Source organism: Astyanax mexicanus, chromosome 9, assembly GCF_023375975.1.
Source record: "Astyanax mexicanus isolate ESR-SI-001 chromosome 9, AstMex3_surface, whole genome shotgun sequence".
NCBI classification, from domain to species: Eukaryota; Metazoa; Chordata; class Actinopteri; order Characiformes; family Acestrorhamphidae; genus Astyanax; species Astyanax mexicanus.
Window position 1 is genome coordinate 22,548,133 of NC_064416.1, and position 15,547 is coordinate 22,563,679.

The 15,547-nt window shown below is 36.1% G+C and overlaps 1 protein-coding gene across 1 annotated transcript; it reads left to right on the forward strand.

The window, feature by feature from the left end:
* The first annotated feature begins 641 nt into the window (after window positions 1–641).
* Window positions 642–14,411, forward strand: slc12a3 (solute carrier family 12 member 3). Its single transcript, XM_007249198.4, has 26 exons — window positions 642–993; window positions 1,169–1,288; window positions 2,652–2,727; window positions 3,734–3,829; window positions 3,919–4,058; window positions 4,183–4,293; window positions 5,336–5,447; window positions 5,617–5,747; window positions 5,986–6,070; window positions 6,688–6,848; window positions 7,024–7,131; window positions 7,956–8,079; window positions 8,194–8,295; window positions 8,490–8,645; window positions 8,734–8,833; window positions 8,930–9,041; window positions 10,555–10,692; window positions 10,818–10,924; window positions 11,026–11,108; window positions 11,280–11,342; window positions 11,583–11,684; window positions 11,897–12,008; window positions 12,242–12,328; window positions 12,440–12,575; window positions 13,273–13,340; window positions 13,535–14,411. Exons 1-26 carry the CDS (start codon window positions 709–711, stop codon window positions 13,674–13,676), a joined length of 3,057 nt encoding a protein of 1,018 aa, XP_007249260.2. The 5' UTR covers window positions 642–708; the 3' UTR covers window positions 13,677–14,411.
* The last annotated feature ends 1,136 nt before the right edge of the window (window positions 14,412–15,547 follow it).

A 15,547-nucleotide genomic window follows, 5' to 3' on the forward strand; every position in this document is an offset into this window, starting at 1 on the left:
CAAAGTCAAGAGTGGCTGGCTAACAGATGTTCTGGATTGCCTGTTAAAACTACCGTCCTGCATTTTTTAATCCACTGATTTGACCCCTTTTAACGTGTGTCAACTGGGAAAAAGTAGTAAACAATCTTTCACCAAGAGGTATACAATCTAAAAAAGCATTTTATAGGGTAGTGGGGAAGTAAATTTACATCCTCTTGTTACCCCATTTTTTGTCTAATCAGTCCACACCTGGAATTCTTTTACATCTCTATCTGAGATAACTGCATCTCAAGCCTTTTTTTGTCAATGAGTATATTAGCTTAATTTAAGTCTTAATCTCAACCTTTCATCCTTAAGCATCCTTCCAATCATTTACTCCCATATGTTAATTGCTAGTCTTTGTAGTTCTGTGGTTCAGTAGTCAGCTCAGCAAGCTGGAAGAATTTGCTCACCTTCTTAAGGAAGCTAAGTTGTCCTTCAGAAGCTGTGTGAAGGTTATCCTGCTATAGATCTCTATCACCCTGTTCTAATTGTGTTTACAAGCTCAAGTACAAGCAATAGGCCCCTCAGGCAGCTCTTTAGGAGTTACCTGACCATTACAACAAAAAAAATCTCAAATGGCCCTAGTGTTCTTATACTCCAAAACCAAGAGCAGTTTCTTCCGGTCCAGGTACCATATAACCCTTCCACCCAGCCAGTCCCACCAGTCACATTTTCATCCACTCACTCATGGAGGAGGCCCCACAGTCTAATGAGGTGATCAACCTCACCACGTTCAGAGGCCAGTATTCCATCTCTCCACCAATTTCCAATGGTGGGGACAACCGCAGGTTTGCTGTGGACGAGAACGGTGGTTATGATGTCAATGGAAGAGCCTCTCGCAGTTCTGCGGTGTTGTCTGGATATGATACAATGGATACACCGCCAAACTATGACTTTTATGCCAACACAGAAGTGTTTGGGAGGACACGGAAAATAAGACCATCTCTGTTCCAGCTTCATTCCAACCCTGAGGTAGGAGAAGAGTTCTGGACTGTTCTGTAAATTGGAGCTGCAAAGGATGCTTCTGGAAGGCTGTCAGTTTTAAGCTTTTCTTGTGTAATTATTACCATGTATTTATATAGAATATTTTGTTGCTAAAATATTCTTGTTCAATTTTCTAATTGAAGCCAGTGAATCTCTGTTGTAGGATGACTCCTCTCCACCTCCCCTGTATGAGGAGACAAGTGGTAACAAGGAGAGCCCAGAGGATGAGCTAGCAGAACCTCCTCCAGAGCCGACTCGCTTCGGTTGGGTACAGGGGGTCATGGTAAGAGTCGGGAGAGAATCTATGAGTTTAAGGGATTGGAGAAAATTGCAGTAATGTTCTACCCCTAGCCAGACAATACAAGTAATGCTGTAGTGTTAACATCAATATAATGTGCCTTTTGTGTTTAAATTTCATACAAGCAGTATGTACAAATATTTAGAAATATTCTGAATGAACATATTACAAATACAGAAGAATGTTTACTTATACCTTTTTACTTTTTAAGTTTTGTTTGCAATAATTTAGACATTACAATTATTCATTCAGCTACACTATATTGACAAAAGTATTCACTTACCCATGAAAATTATTGAGCTGAGGTTCCAAACATTTTTATGGTCACATAGTATAAAACTAAGCATCTAGGAATGTGGACTGCTTCTACAAACATCAGTGAAAGTATGGGTCAGGCTCAGGAGCTCAGTGAATTGCATCGTGGTACTTTAGAATGCAACCTGTGCAACAAATCCAGTTGTGAAATTTCCTCACTACTAAATATTCTACAGTCAGCTGTCAGTATAACAAAATTGAAGGTACTGGGAACTTAAGCAATCTGCTCTTTGGACTTAGCTGAAAAACAGTGTGAACAGTTGAATGAAGGTGAGTGGATACTTTTGGCAACATAGTGTATATTCATTAAAACAAGCAATTTATATGTTCCCAAGAATTCCCTGTCCACCCTATTGTCTAGGAATATATGTCTTTTAAAGAAAGTAACCATCGACATCAGTGATCTCATAATCTTACTGTTATATTTTCAAGGAACTGAAGATACAGTCTGCATCTTCAGATATTAATAATATTGTGCTCAGCACAGTTAAGATTAATATGGTTGACTTGTCTTGTCTTCTGTCTCCATACTTAGCTGAGCTTAAGCTGTCCATCCTGGCATGGTTAAATATCACAATAATTAAAATAATTATAGAAAAATCTACGTGTATTTTTGAAAGAGAACAAGGTCATCACGAACAATTCATGATGTCTATAACTCTAGGTCAATCACATTTTTTAACGAATGCCAATTTTTGGTAAAATTATTCAGCCTATCTCTGTTCACTGTGTTGTGCAGCTTGCCATGACAGGGTGGAAACGTACATCACACTAAATAAAAAAATATTATAAGATGGGAAAATATGATTTCTGAGTTTTATTATCTTATAATTTTATTATTATCATGCTTAGTTAAAAGCATTTAAAATTACAATGTATATTTATGGGCAAAAAGGCACAGCTTACTGATAATGACCCAAATATATAAGTGTAAAAATGTGTCAGTATGAATTTACAGTTTTTTTTTTTTTAAACAATAGAACCTGTCTCTTAAACCAACTTAGGCATCTTCTGGGACTTCTTCCCCCTGCAGATTCGTTGTATGCTCAACATCTGGGGAGTGATCCTGTACCTCAGGCTTCCCTGGATCACAGCTCAAGCTGGGATTGGTATGTCAGTCTTTCTCTCTTTTATTCTCTTCTTGAAGAGTGCTTCTTCGTTTGATCAAATGTCAGATCTGGAATAAAACATAAATTTCGCAGATAAAGGGAGTGAGAGCTTTATCATTTTTCGCTATTATTATTTTATTTTTTGTGACGGAAAAAAAATGTTTTTTTACATTGACAAAATATTTTAATATTTTAGCAAAAATATACTTCTGAAAATTATAACATTTAAAAGATTTCTAATTGTTAAAAACCTTCAATAATTCACCGGAAAATTAATAATAAATAATTATTATATGTAAGTCCAGATTTAAAATAATTGTTAAAAAAAATATTTTTTGAATTGTCCCCAAAAATGAGCTTAAAATGGAAATCAGTTAAAAGTGACCGTCACTTGCAAATTTTAATAAAAACATTTAAATGAACATGGATTAAAAGAAAAATTACTTTCAACTAAATCAACTATAAAAGGTAAAATTTTAAAAACTAAATGATCAATCAAAACTAATAAAAGAAAAATAAATGCAAACAATATGTATTTTTACAAAATAAGTGAATAAAAAGTTGAATAAAAATAAAATACCAATTTAATACCAATAAAAATGTAATACCAAGAATCACTAGGGAAAATAAGCAACTATGAAAAATCTAGACACATAAACTAATATTATTATTATTATTATTATTATTATTATTATTATTATTATTATTATTATTATTATTAATATTATTATTATTATTATTATTATTATTATTATTATTATTATTATTATTATTATTATTACTACTACTACTACTACTACTATTTAGGTAAAATAATGTCATTCATTCAAACTGAAAGACCTCCTTGGATCAATTTAAAAAAAATTATGTAATAAATTACTCTCCACAAAATGCAATGTAGTGTCTAGTTTTGCAGTACTGAAATCTAGATTGTACACTTAATTATTGTAAAAGAAAAAGCTTCCATTACTTTGCATTACTTCTGATTCTCCCTCCTGCTGTTCAGGTTTGACCTGGGTTATAATCCTTCTGTCCTCCTGCATCACTGGAATCACCGGCCTCTCCACATCTGCCATTGCCACCAACGGCAAAGTGAAAGGAGGTAATATAGCTGCTAATTTATGTTATAAATCATATTTTTTCATAAAAGCATTGTGATGCTTAAACAATCTGTCCCTGATCCCTCTCCAGGTGGGACTTACTTCCTAATCTCACGCAGTCTGGGCCCGGAGCTGGGGGGCTCTATTGGACTCATCTTTGCGTTTGCTAATGCGGTGGCCGTGGCCATGCACACTGTGGGCTTCGCTGAGACTGTACAGGCTCTCATGCAGGTGGGTGCTGTTGCCAGAAACTGCTTTATATTTTCAGTAAGAATATACAGTGCTTTTACAATGAGAATTGTTTTACAACAAGATTTCAAATCTGAAACTCCTCTTGTTTTTTATTTAATATCAGGAAAGTGGTACAAGCATGGTGGACCCTTTAAATGACATTCGCATCATCGGTGTCATTACTGTCACCTGTCTGCTGGCCATTTCAATGGCTGGTATGGAGTGGGAGTCAAAGGTTTGTGTTGTCCAGACTGTCATTAGTCACTGCTATTCACAGTTGCCCCCTTTTGAATAACAAAGTTTTAATTATTAAGAATGTTCAGACAGTGGAATTAGAATATAAATACCAGCTCATTCATGTTAATGGGTTCTCTTTGCTAATAATTAAAATAGGTGATATTAATGTCAGCAAAAATTACTGAGGTTATATCCATGTATTATATGATCAGTCAATAATGTAATTATCATGACCGTCCTACTTATAATAACACCGTCATTTGCATTGTTTGTATGACCAGATCTTACAGCTTGTAAAAACACATTAATTTATTATATTTCCTGTACTGTTTGGTGGTTTATTTATTGTTCTAAGAACATCAGCAGCTCTAGTTTATTCTTACTTAGTAAGAACTTCTTGTTGAGCTTTACATGCTTATAGATTTGCAGCACTGAGAGATCTTCTCATAGTTGAAGGATGATCTAAATGCTTTGTTTTTTTAAGTTCTGTTTATTTGAAGGGGACAGTTTTGATGGATTTTCTGATCTTGCATGGCTGTCTGGGGTCCCATTTTCTCTTCGTGTTTCAATATACATTTTTGGAAACACTTTCATTCCAGAAAAAAAATCACTCGGGCCATTTCTGGGCCAAATACCACATGCCGGGCCTGAGTTTGGCTGGAGAAATATCTACCAAAAATGAATATTTTGTACTTAATGGCAGTTTTGTCTGCAAATTCAATAATCCAGTAATACTGGTCACAGTCTTATAAAGCGACGTGCCCAAAGTCATGAGATAGCAATATGTAAATTAAACGCAAAGGGCCCACACAAATAAGTTGTGAGGTAATATCCTGTTGGTAAGTTGCATACCGAGCAGCTCAGTGCAGCATTCTTTAGCTTCCATGTCACATGGAAAATGTCATGGGACACAATACTTGTTCCAATCCCATTTTATGAGGCATGTCAATGTACAATTGTTACTGAACAATGAGTCATCCATGATATGGAGAAACAAACAGGTATAAAGGCTTCAACTTGTGTTTGAATTAATTCCACAGGCTCAGGTTTTGTTCTTCTTTGTTATCATGGTCTCTTTTGCAAACTACATTGTGGGTACCATCATCCCAGCCACCCCACAGAAGCAGGCAAAAGGCTTCTTCAGCTACAGAGGTCAGTGTTACCTGTGTGTTCCTCAAAATATTCACAGCTCAGGAAATTTATTAGACAAGTTTCGCTCTCACACTTTTGGTGCTGAGGCAGAATTGCGGAGCATATGTTTCTGTCAACAGATAGTATAAGCTCATGTGTCGCACAACGTGCTTCTCTTTCTGCCCGACAGCGGACATTTTTGCTGAAAACTTTGTGCCCAACTGGCGTGGGCCAGGGGGCAGCTTTTTTGGCATGTTCTCCATCTTCTTCCCCTCAGCCACCGGCATTCTCGCAGGGGCCAATATCTCTGGAGACCTGAAGGCAAGTTTAGATTTCCTCCTGTTCACTCACAATTCACCCTATCAGCTCAGCTTCTCATTTTTAAACAAAGCATGTTCAATTGTTTGACGTTTTAAATTTACCAGTACTTTGTGATAATACATCTGGATAAATCCCTTGAGATCCCCTTGGCTTACATACAGGCTGCTAGATCTTTGCATCTCTGTCCAACGGTTATTCTCTGCCTTTCTAAGTGACTTAAAACACCATATGCTTGTAGGATCCCAATGTGGCTATCCCCCGGGGCACAATGCTAGCCATTTTCTGGACCACTGTGTCTTATCTCATCATCTCAGCTACTATTGGTGAGTTGTGGTTATATAAATTGAAACTAAATAAATTCTCTATAGAAAAATGGCTTACCTCTGTCATTTGTTTATGAAAAATTTCAGAACAGTGTCTTTTTTATAGTTTTTTTTTTTGTTTAATCTTGTTCAAGATGAAAACATACTTTGATCAGCCCTAACATTAAAACCAATAAATATTTTGTGTGGATGTCTTATATAAGCTTAATAAACAGTAGCAATTTGAGCAGCAGTAGCTCTTTTATAGGATTGGACAAAGTCGGATGGCTAGGGCACCTTGTTGATTGCTGGTTCACCAGTTGTACATTTAATAGGTCCATTTAATGAGTCAGATCAACTACTGATTCTTATGCAAGCCTATTTATTTAGCTTCTAACACATCAACTTTAAGAACTTACTGTTCATTTGCTGCCTAATATTTAGATCCCACAGTATGACCAAATATTCAATGTTTTTACATTCACGGCTTTACTGCTACGGCTGATTAGTATATATATTTAAAATATATACATTTTATAGATTCCACATTTTATGCTTCATTTGTCAAAAAACAGTAATTGTGTAGTAAAATGTGAATAAAATGCATACCTGACTTTGTATGGTCTTTTCTGTCTCAGGCTCCTGTGTTATCCGAGATGCCTCTGGTAGCCTTAATGACACATTAATGTCTGGGCCTGGTGCTGAAGACTGCCTGGGATTGGGCTGCAGCTATGGCTGGAACTTTAGTGACTGCATCACCAACAAGACCTGCACTTATGGCCTTAGTAACTATTATCAGGTACTGATAACTCCTTTTGATTGCCAGTGTCAAACCCTTTCATCAGTTAATCATCAACAGCTCATTATAGGGGATGTCAGGCATTACTTGCTGACCCAGACCATGTAATATTGCATACAGAGTTCTAAGATTTGTTAAGTTTCAGTAGTAATGTGTATTTTTTTTTTTGCTTCAGACTATGAGCATGGTGTCTGGATTTGCTCCTCTGATTGCAGCTGGTATATTTGGAGCTACTCTGTCCTCAGCACTGGCTTGCCTGGTTTCAGCACCCAAAGTATTTCAGGTGATTAATATGTGGCAAAAAATATTGTATGATTTATAGTGTGTAAAAAATGTAAATTACACTTAAAAAGGTTTATTGATTAAACCACTGGGTTATTGATTAGAGGGCTCAGGCTTAAACCCCCTATCTGGTAAGATGCCATTATTGGCCATTATAAGTGAATGAGCCCCCAAGCCAGGCCCCAACCCTGTCCACTCCAGGCCAGGGCAGTATTAAAATGATAACCTTGTGGTCTGAACCCTACTTTCTAGGCTAGGATATGCAACTGTATGAGTATTATTGTATTATATAAGTGTATGAGTACATCGTTGCATCACCAGGGTAGAAAAACGAGGCTGGGACATACTTCCGCTGAGCAGTTTAGAATTTAGATAGAAGATCAGAATGACTGCCAATAAACAGAAATACTCTTCTAAAATGACAGGTCCATTGTCTGAGGCTCTTATCCACCCTCCACCCCAAATTCAGGAGGGTTAACAATGCTCTGCGAGCAGAAACACCACAAAAAAATAAACCACATACAAATCAACATAACCCTTCATAAATCAACACAACACCCCCTAAATATCCCCAATCAATTAAAAAGGGTGACCACTAAGCAAACTGGGAGCTCCCCCCATAAGTTCCTAAACCCTCCCACACTCAACACAGCCACACTTAACTAACCAACTAAAATAAGCATGAACTCCCCAAAGAAACTAATTCTGGTGTAATAATAGTGATTTCCTGCTGTAAATCAATATAATTCAGAAATAATATATACAAGTGATTCTACTTTTTATCCAGGGAGCTTATATTTTTATCTGTTCTGTTTTATTCCTCAGTGCCTGTGCAAAGACAGGTTGTATCCGGTGATTGGCTTTTTTGGGAAGGGCTATGGGAAGAACGATGAGCCATACAGAAGCTACCTCCTAACCTATGTGATTGCTGTTTGCTTCATTCTTATTGGTAGGCAACCTTTTTATAATCAGTCCATTAGCTTATGTATAGACCTAATTTAGACATTAGATTTACAGTTATACTAAAAAAGTTTGGAAAAAGACATGAATTTTACTGTTTCAGCTGAGCTGAACACCATCGCTCCCATCATCTCCAACTTCTTCCTGTGCTCCTACGCCCTCATTAACTTCAGCTGTTTCCATGCCTCCATCACCAACTCTCCTGGTCAGTCCCACCACACTAGCAGGAACTCTGTATGCATAAATTTCCAGATACTCACAATCTGATGCTTAAGACATCTAAATATTATATATCCAAGTATGAAAGTTTAGTGCTTTATGGCTGTTTTGACTCATTTCGACCTGTAGCGCAGTTCATAACTGCAAGACACATGTGACTTTCATTGTGTTTATGTGCAGGCTGGCGTCCCTCTTTCCGCTTCTACAGTAAGTGGGCGTCTTTAGTGGGTGCTGTGGTGTCGGTCATCATCATGTTCCTCCTCACCTGGTGGGCCGCTCTCATAGCCATAGGGATAGTGATCTTTCTGCTGGCATACGTGCTTTACAAGAAACCATGTAAGATCAGTACACAATCAGAAACAAAAAGTTGCCCAGTCAAGCCCATGTTCTTTCTGAGTAACTGCTGATTTCTTTTTCATTTTAGCTGTAAACTGGGGATCCTCAGTGCAAGCAGGCTCCTATAACATGGCACTGTCCCAGTGTGTGGGTCTCAACCAAGTAGAAGAACACATAAAGAACTACAGGTGTTTTTTTTATTAAGTAATTCTTATATTTCTGACATTTATTCTTTATCTTTATTTTCTGTGTTCCGCTTTCATTCTTCTCTTTTTACCTCTTAGACCTCAGTGTCTGGTTCTCACTGGGCCACCCAGTTTGCGGCCAGCTCTGGTGGACTTTGTAGGTACCTTCACCAAAAACCAGAGTTTGATGTTGTGTGGAAACATTGTTGTTGTAAGTCTTTCTCTCTTTCTTAATCTAAGTTTAGAAAGGTATTTGCATGTATTTGTATTTATATCTCTGCTTTCATGCCCAATAGCAAGTGGGACAGGAACTAGTATTGTGTGCCATGACTTTTGCTTTGTCCCTTGGTCACAAAATAATGCTACACTGAACAGAGAAAAAAACACAACCAATAATATTCTAAAAATATGCACTGTTAAAGTGTCTGGTAGCACTTTGCACTACAACTTCATATAACATAAATAAGCATTGAATAATGTATTTTTATAACACAGACCTGTAAGACCAGTAAATGTCATGAAGTAAATGACACTAGTTCATTTTCAATCCGAACATTTATCAAAATTATAAATAATTCAAAAAGCAAAATAAGTTTCACTATATCCAATACAGTTATGTGAAGGAACTTTCAATCACATGGGCTACCATGATTAAAACCAGGAGCCTTGAAACTACCAGAATGGAAAAAAATTACTTTACAGCAAGATACAGTCTTTTTATGGCTGCTTTATTTGCAGTTTAGAGATGCCAGGCAGGATGAGCAGTTTCCCATATAATGGACCTGAAATCTCTGTGCCACCTGAGTTATGTTCACACATCTGGAAGCAAAAATGCTGCAAACAGTTTTGGGAGAGCAGTTCAGAGTCATTCAGACAAGCTTTGAATTTGGTATTTACTTTGAAAGCTGTGTGTGATAATCAAACCACTATCGGCCGTCTGTGTCAGTCACGGTCGGCCATACCAACTGAGACAAGAATCACCACTGCTTTATATGTGTGGACAATTGTGCAGAGGATAGAATAGTGAGGAAACATTTGGCATTTATCATAACAGCAGTTAATTGTTGTGTAGCAATAAGAATGAAACTAATAAAAGGGTCTGTCTTATTCTTGGACAGGCAAAAGGCACTTACGGCTTGATACATCATAGTTTATTTTAAAAAACAATGTTCATCACTCTTTTTTTGCTATTTGGCTTTAGTGATATTCTGACCCTTTGGGAGTTTTTTTTTATTTAATGTTTTTAAATTTGAAAAAAACCCTCCACTGTATTGATAAACTGTGTTTTATGAAAAAGCCCAGGCATTTATGCATAAAAAACATATTTTAAGGGAAAGCAAAGGCCTTATAATATCTACTACATTAAAAAATGCTGCTTTATAACAGTGTCCTTATGTCTTTACTATATAACATGGCTCTTATGTCGGCAGAATGCAATGTCATCTCAATTACTGATGTGAACTGTTCGTACTGTTCAAATACAGTGTTGCCTTTGTGTTTTATTGTAGGGTAATAGTTGCATTCGTAGTTACCCATGGGACACATGCCTGCTGCGCTACAGGCTCCAAAACAATTGCTTCATCTGCACAGCCCATAAATACATCACTGCCAGTACTATAGTATGAATGGTATCCCAAAATAGATATGACATAATCTAAGCAACTTTCTACTGGATCATTTACATCCATACACAAACCTAATATGTGCCAAACCTTTCCCCAAAGGGAGGACCTTCACCTGATGCTGTGGATGCTGCCAACAGTAGCAGTCATGTGGCGTGGCTCAACAAGAGAGGCATCAAGTCTTTCTATCATGGAGTGGTTGCTGATGATCTGCGCACTGGAACCCAGATGTTGCTGCAGGTCATCCTCAGCTTTCCTACACAATACATTCATTTTACATTAGCAGAAATACAGTTCAGTTTAAGTCTAGCCTTGTATATGCAATGATTGTATACACTGTGTCTGATTCTGATTTGCCTCAACAGGGTGCAGGTTTAGGTCGTATCCGGCCTAACGTCTTAATGTTGGGATTTAAGAAGAACTGGACCAAGTGTCCACCAACCAGCATAGAAAATTATATTGGAATTTTACAGTAAGTACTTGGTTTTATCATCTACTTCTGCTTGTAACTACATTTTTAATAATACAGATATGCAGTACATTACATTATGAACATAAAACTCTCTTTCCTAGTGATGCATTTGACCTACAGTATGGAGTGTGCATTCTGCGGATGAAGGACGTTCTTGATTTGTCTTATCAAATGCAAGCACATGGTAACAATCATTCTGTAATTTATATATATATATATATATATATATATATATATATATATATATATATATATATATATATATATATATATATATATATATGTATATAATTCTAAATTTGCAACTGTTTCACAGAACCTGTGTTCCAACCACGCATTTTTTTCTTTTATGCAGTTAACCCAGGGTTTGATCCAGCTACAGAACCAGGACTAGATGCCAGAAACATCAGCACATCAAGTATGCATAGATCAGGTTAAAAGTAAAGCTAAGTGATAGTAGATGATGGTAGATGTTATGTTGAAATATTTTACCCAAGTAGAAGACTGTATTGTGAAAGAATGTCTAGTCATGCATAGGAGATAAAAATAAGAAAAAGAGAAAAATAAGGCCTGCAAGTGAAATGTTTTTTTCTATGACTGTTGTGTGAAGATATATGTACATATTTGTGCAGATTGTACATAACTGTCTCTGTTTCAGTGGATCCTGAATCGCTTATAGCCATGACTCAACCCAGCACCGTCTTTCAGACTAAGCAAGAAAAGAAGACTATTGATGTGTATTGGCTGTTTGATGATGGAGGTGAAGCTATTTTCATTTGTTTGTATTTAATGCTTAACTAATTAGACCCAGTATGAAACAGATGTCTAGGTAGTAATAATGCATTGACCAGAAACAATCATCAGATTGCAAAAAGAAGCAAGGGCTTTCATGGGTGGCATATAGTCTAAAAGGTTCAAGAACCACTGCTGTCTAAAACTGATGCAACTTTGGCTAATGCTGTGTTTTGTCAGGCCTGACGCTACTGCTGCCGTACCTTCTGAAGCGTAAGAAGCGCTGGGGCAGGTGTAAAGTGAGAGTGTTTGTGGGAGGAGAGATTCAACATGCTGAGGAACAGAAACAAGAGTAAGTCAAGCAAAAATGAAACACTTATCTGGATGAGTATATTCATTTATCACTGTGAAGAGAAATAAAATAACATAGCAATACGTAAAGTTGTATTATTTATTATTCATCAACGCTGTAAAACATAAATGCAAATATTAATCAGATTGTCTCAGTGTTTAGGTTTGTCCACTTTAAATTTTTGGTTTCCTCAGACCTTCTGATCCTCTCTCTTTATCTCTTCATCTCTATAGGCTAACAGCTCTCATCAGCAAGTTTCGCCTTGGATTCCATGAGATTCAAATCCTCCCTGACATCAACGAGAAACCTCAGCCTGAACAGTATTAGTCCTTTTCTCACTTACATTTTTGTGCCACACTGTGCTTTTTTTACATAATATGCATTTACATGGTGTAACAGCTAATTGTGACAATTTCTCCCGACTTTGACAGTGTTAAGAAGTTTGAAGACCTGTTAGGGCCATACAGGGCACATGCTATGCAAAAGAATGGAGAAAGAGGTGCCCAGACCTTCAGTGAGTGTCCGTGGACAGTGTCTGATGAAGATTTTGAAAAGAATTTGGCAAAGGTAACCATTTAAAAAAGTTTTAAGATTTAGATATATAAAAAGGTAAATTGGTCTATATTCATATAATGACAATATGGGCTCTTAGTACATAAAGGTGATAGTAATGCAGTTTGTCAATAAATTAGACGATAGATATTAGATTTTTGGTCATGTGACACAGTGGGTTACACATGCAGTATGTAGATCGAGCATGAACACACGAGACGGCTTGGGATTGTCCACGTCTTTATTAGTGTTGTGAACTGAACACAAGCTTGCTCATGGCAAGGCAATCTGAATTATCTGAGTTTGAGTGTAGGTGCCAGATGGATGGGACATGGGTCATGTGTATGGAACATAGGTCACAGCAAAATGTTATAGGTGCCATTACCTCCCACAATGAACAGCACAGTGTGTGGTAATGATCATAACCTGCGGCATCTGGCTAGATTTGTCCATCTGAACGAACAAATGACTTTGGCATAAATCTGCTTTCATTTCAGGAGACCATATACACATATCACACAAGTCAATGTAGCATTCTTTAGCTTCCTTGAAATATGATGAAAATTATTATTATATTAGTGTATGATACAAATCTAAGTTGCTTAGTCAGCCAAGACAACAAAAACAACCATCCAAATACTGCAAATATAATAATAATGACATTTTGTTGCATTTCTGTAATGCTTCTATGCATTTCTGTGTGTTTTTCCAGTCTTTCAGACAGATCCGCCTTAACGAAGTCCTAAAGGACTACTCGAGAGATGCTGCATTGATTATTGTGTAAGTTTATATCAGAATTTTACAGCTTTACTGTCCCAGTGCTTCTACAGTTTTTAATGATTGCTGAATTTGTTGGTATGTGAAAAGTAGCCTCTACAGACACTTGCGCCCAAAAGACTTAATAAGGCAAGGATCCATTTTTTGTTATTAATGTCTTCATTACCTGAAGGAGATCCTTGCTTTTTGCTTGGCAGGACCATGCCCATAGGCCGGAGAGGAGCCTGCCCGAGTGCACTCTACATGGCTTGGCTGGAGACCGTGTGCCGTGACCTGCGACCTCCAGTCCTGCTGGTCAGGGGGAACCAGGAGAATGTCCTCACTTTCTACTGCCAGTGATCAACCTGCCAAAATCTTATTAGCTGCAGCTGTGAAGTGCAGGACAGGAGACTGGTGGTCCCTCTAGAACTATGGTTCATAATCTGGGGATTCTGACGTAGTCCCTTGGAGGAGAGGGATGCTGATTTTAAACCCTAAAAAGGGGTTGCACAGTACAAAAAGGGTATGAATCCCCGTTCTAGAAAATGTAAAATAAGATGGTACTCACTCTAGCACTTGAATTTGTCTTTTTTAACTAATGAACTGTTGCTAAAATGTTTGAGTCATTATAGGACTGATCCAAGTGATGTAATATTTTATTTGATTCCTATAATTCTGTGCAAAATATTTCTAGAATATGTTATATTATCTGAGAAGTTGAAGGTTTTGTTGTGTTTAGTAATATAATTTTATAACTCAGTTTTTTGACAATAGGGGTGGTCTTTACTGTAAATGTTTAGGTGGTGGACCCACTTTCAATCCAGCATTTACATTAGCATGTGTAAAACTGCCAGCATTTACTTACATTTTCTACGTACACCGGTTCCTCACACACTAGGATGTCAGTTTTATATCAGATGAATTACTTGCGCAACAGCAGCATTTTAACCATAAACTGACCAGTAATGGAATTTGGATAAGAAAATGTACAGCAACAAATAATGTCCAGCCCATAAACAGTGAACATAGTAAAGTAAAATCAGTAATGTATTCATCAAATGCATTTTGTTATATTAAAGTGTATTAAAAATTTAAGCAATTAGCCTTCTGATTATTTCTGCTTTCTGTACTTCTACCTTGTTACCTCCTCTTCTTACATTGTTTTAGTAATTCAAATTATTTTTTTCAAATATTTGGATCATTGTTCAAAAGATCCAAATCACCTTTTAAAACATTTAAGGCATTTGTTAAGTATTTAAATCAGATTCTAAAAGACTTGTAGAGATGCTGGTCTTTTAAACAGAAATTTGAATCACCAACATTAAAGATTTAAATTTTGTAAAAAAAAAAAAAAGATTTGAAACACTTTTTTCTTTAAACTATTTTTTTTAAAAACTGATTTGAACTATTTTAAAATAGGATTTGAGTCTATCAAACCATGTTCAACTATTTGATCAAAAGATTTGAATAGTTTTGGAAACTGATTTGATATTTGCTAAATAATGTAATTATTTATCAAAAGACTCAAATCACTTTTAGAAAGGGCCATATTACTATATATCTAAGGGAGAAACTCTGTGCTGTATCATCATATTTTTTAATGGAAGTAAATGTAAAAATATTTAATTACATTGTCATTTTTTTCATATTAAGTCATTTTAGAGCATTTCTAATGGTCTATTCATTGTTCATCAATTCACTATTTCCTTTATATGTATATGTATAATATCCATTATTCTTGGATCCAACATGCTCATAGCAAAGGCAGCACTAGAGCCAACAAAGCAAGTAAGAGCTATTTGTTTCTAATTTCACGTGATTCTGAACACTTAAATTATGTTACAATTACTGTTTATGGATGATTTGTAAAGTAAAAAGATCAATATCAAATCTAATATAAAAATGTTAAACACAGGCATCCAATGAAATGGACATTAAAAAAAGCTATTAAAATATTAATAGGATTTTAATTGGATTTTATTTTTATTTTACTTTAGACTATTAGAGACTCCTTTTGTGTAAATTGCAGGAAGAATATTTTTCACTGGCATATAATTCAGGCTTAACACATTAATACACTAATTGAGGAAGGCTTATCAATAAATCAAAAAATAGATCAGCATTATAAAACAAGTCATAATAACAGAAGAACTTTCTATTTTTTGTATTGATGCTACTAAGATTGTAGAAGTGAATTAAAAAGACCGGAAATTAATTAAATAAATATGTAG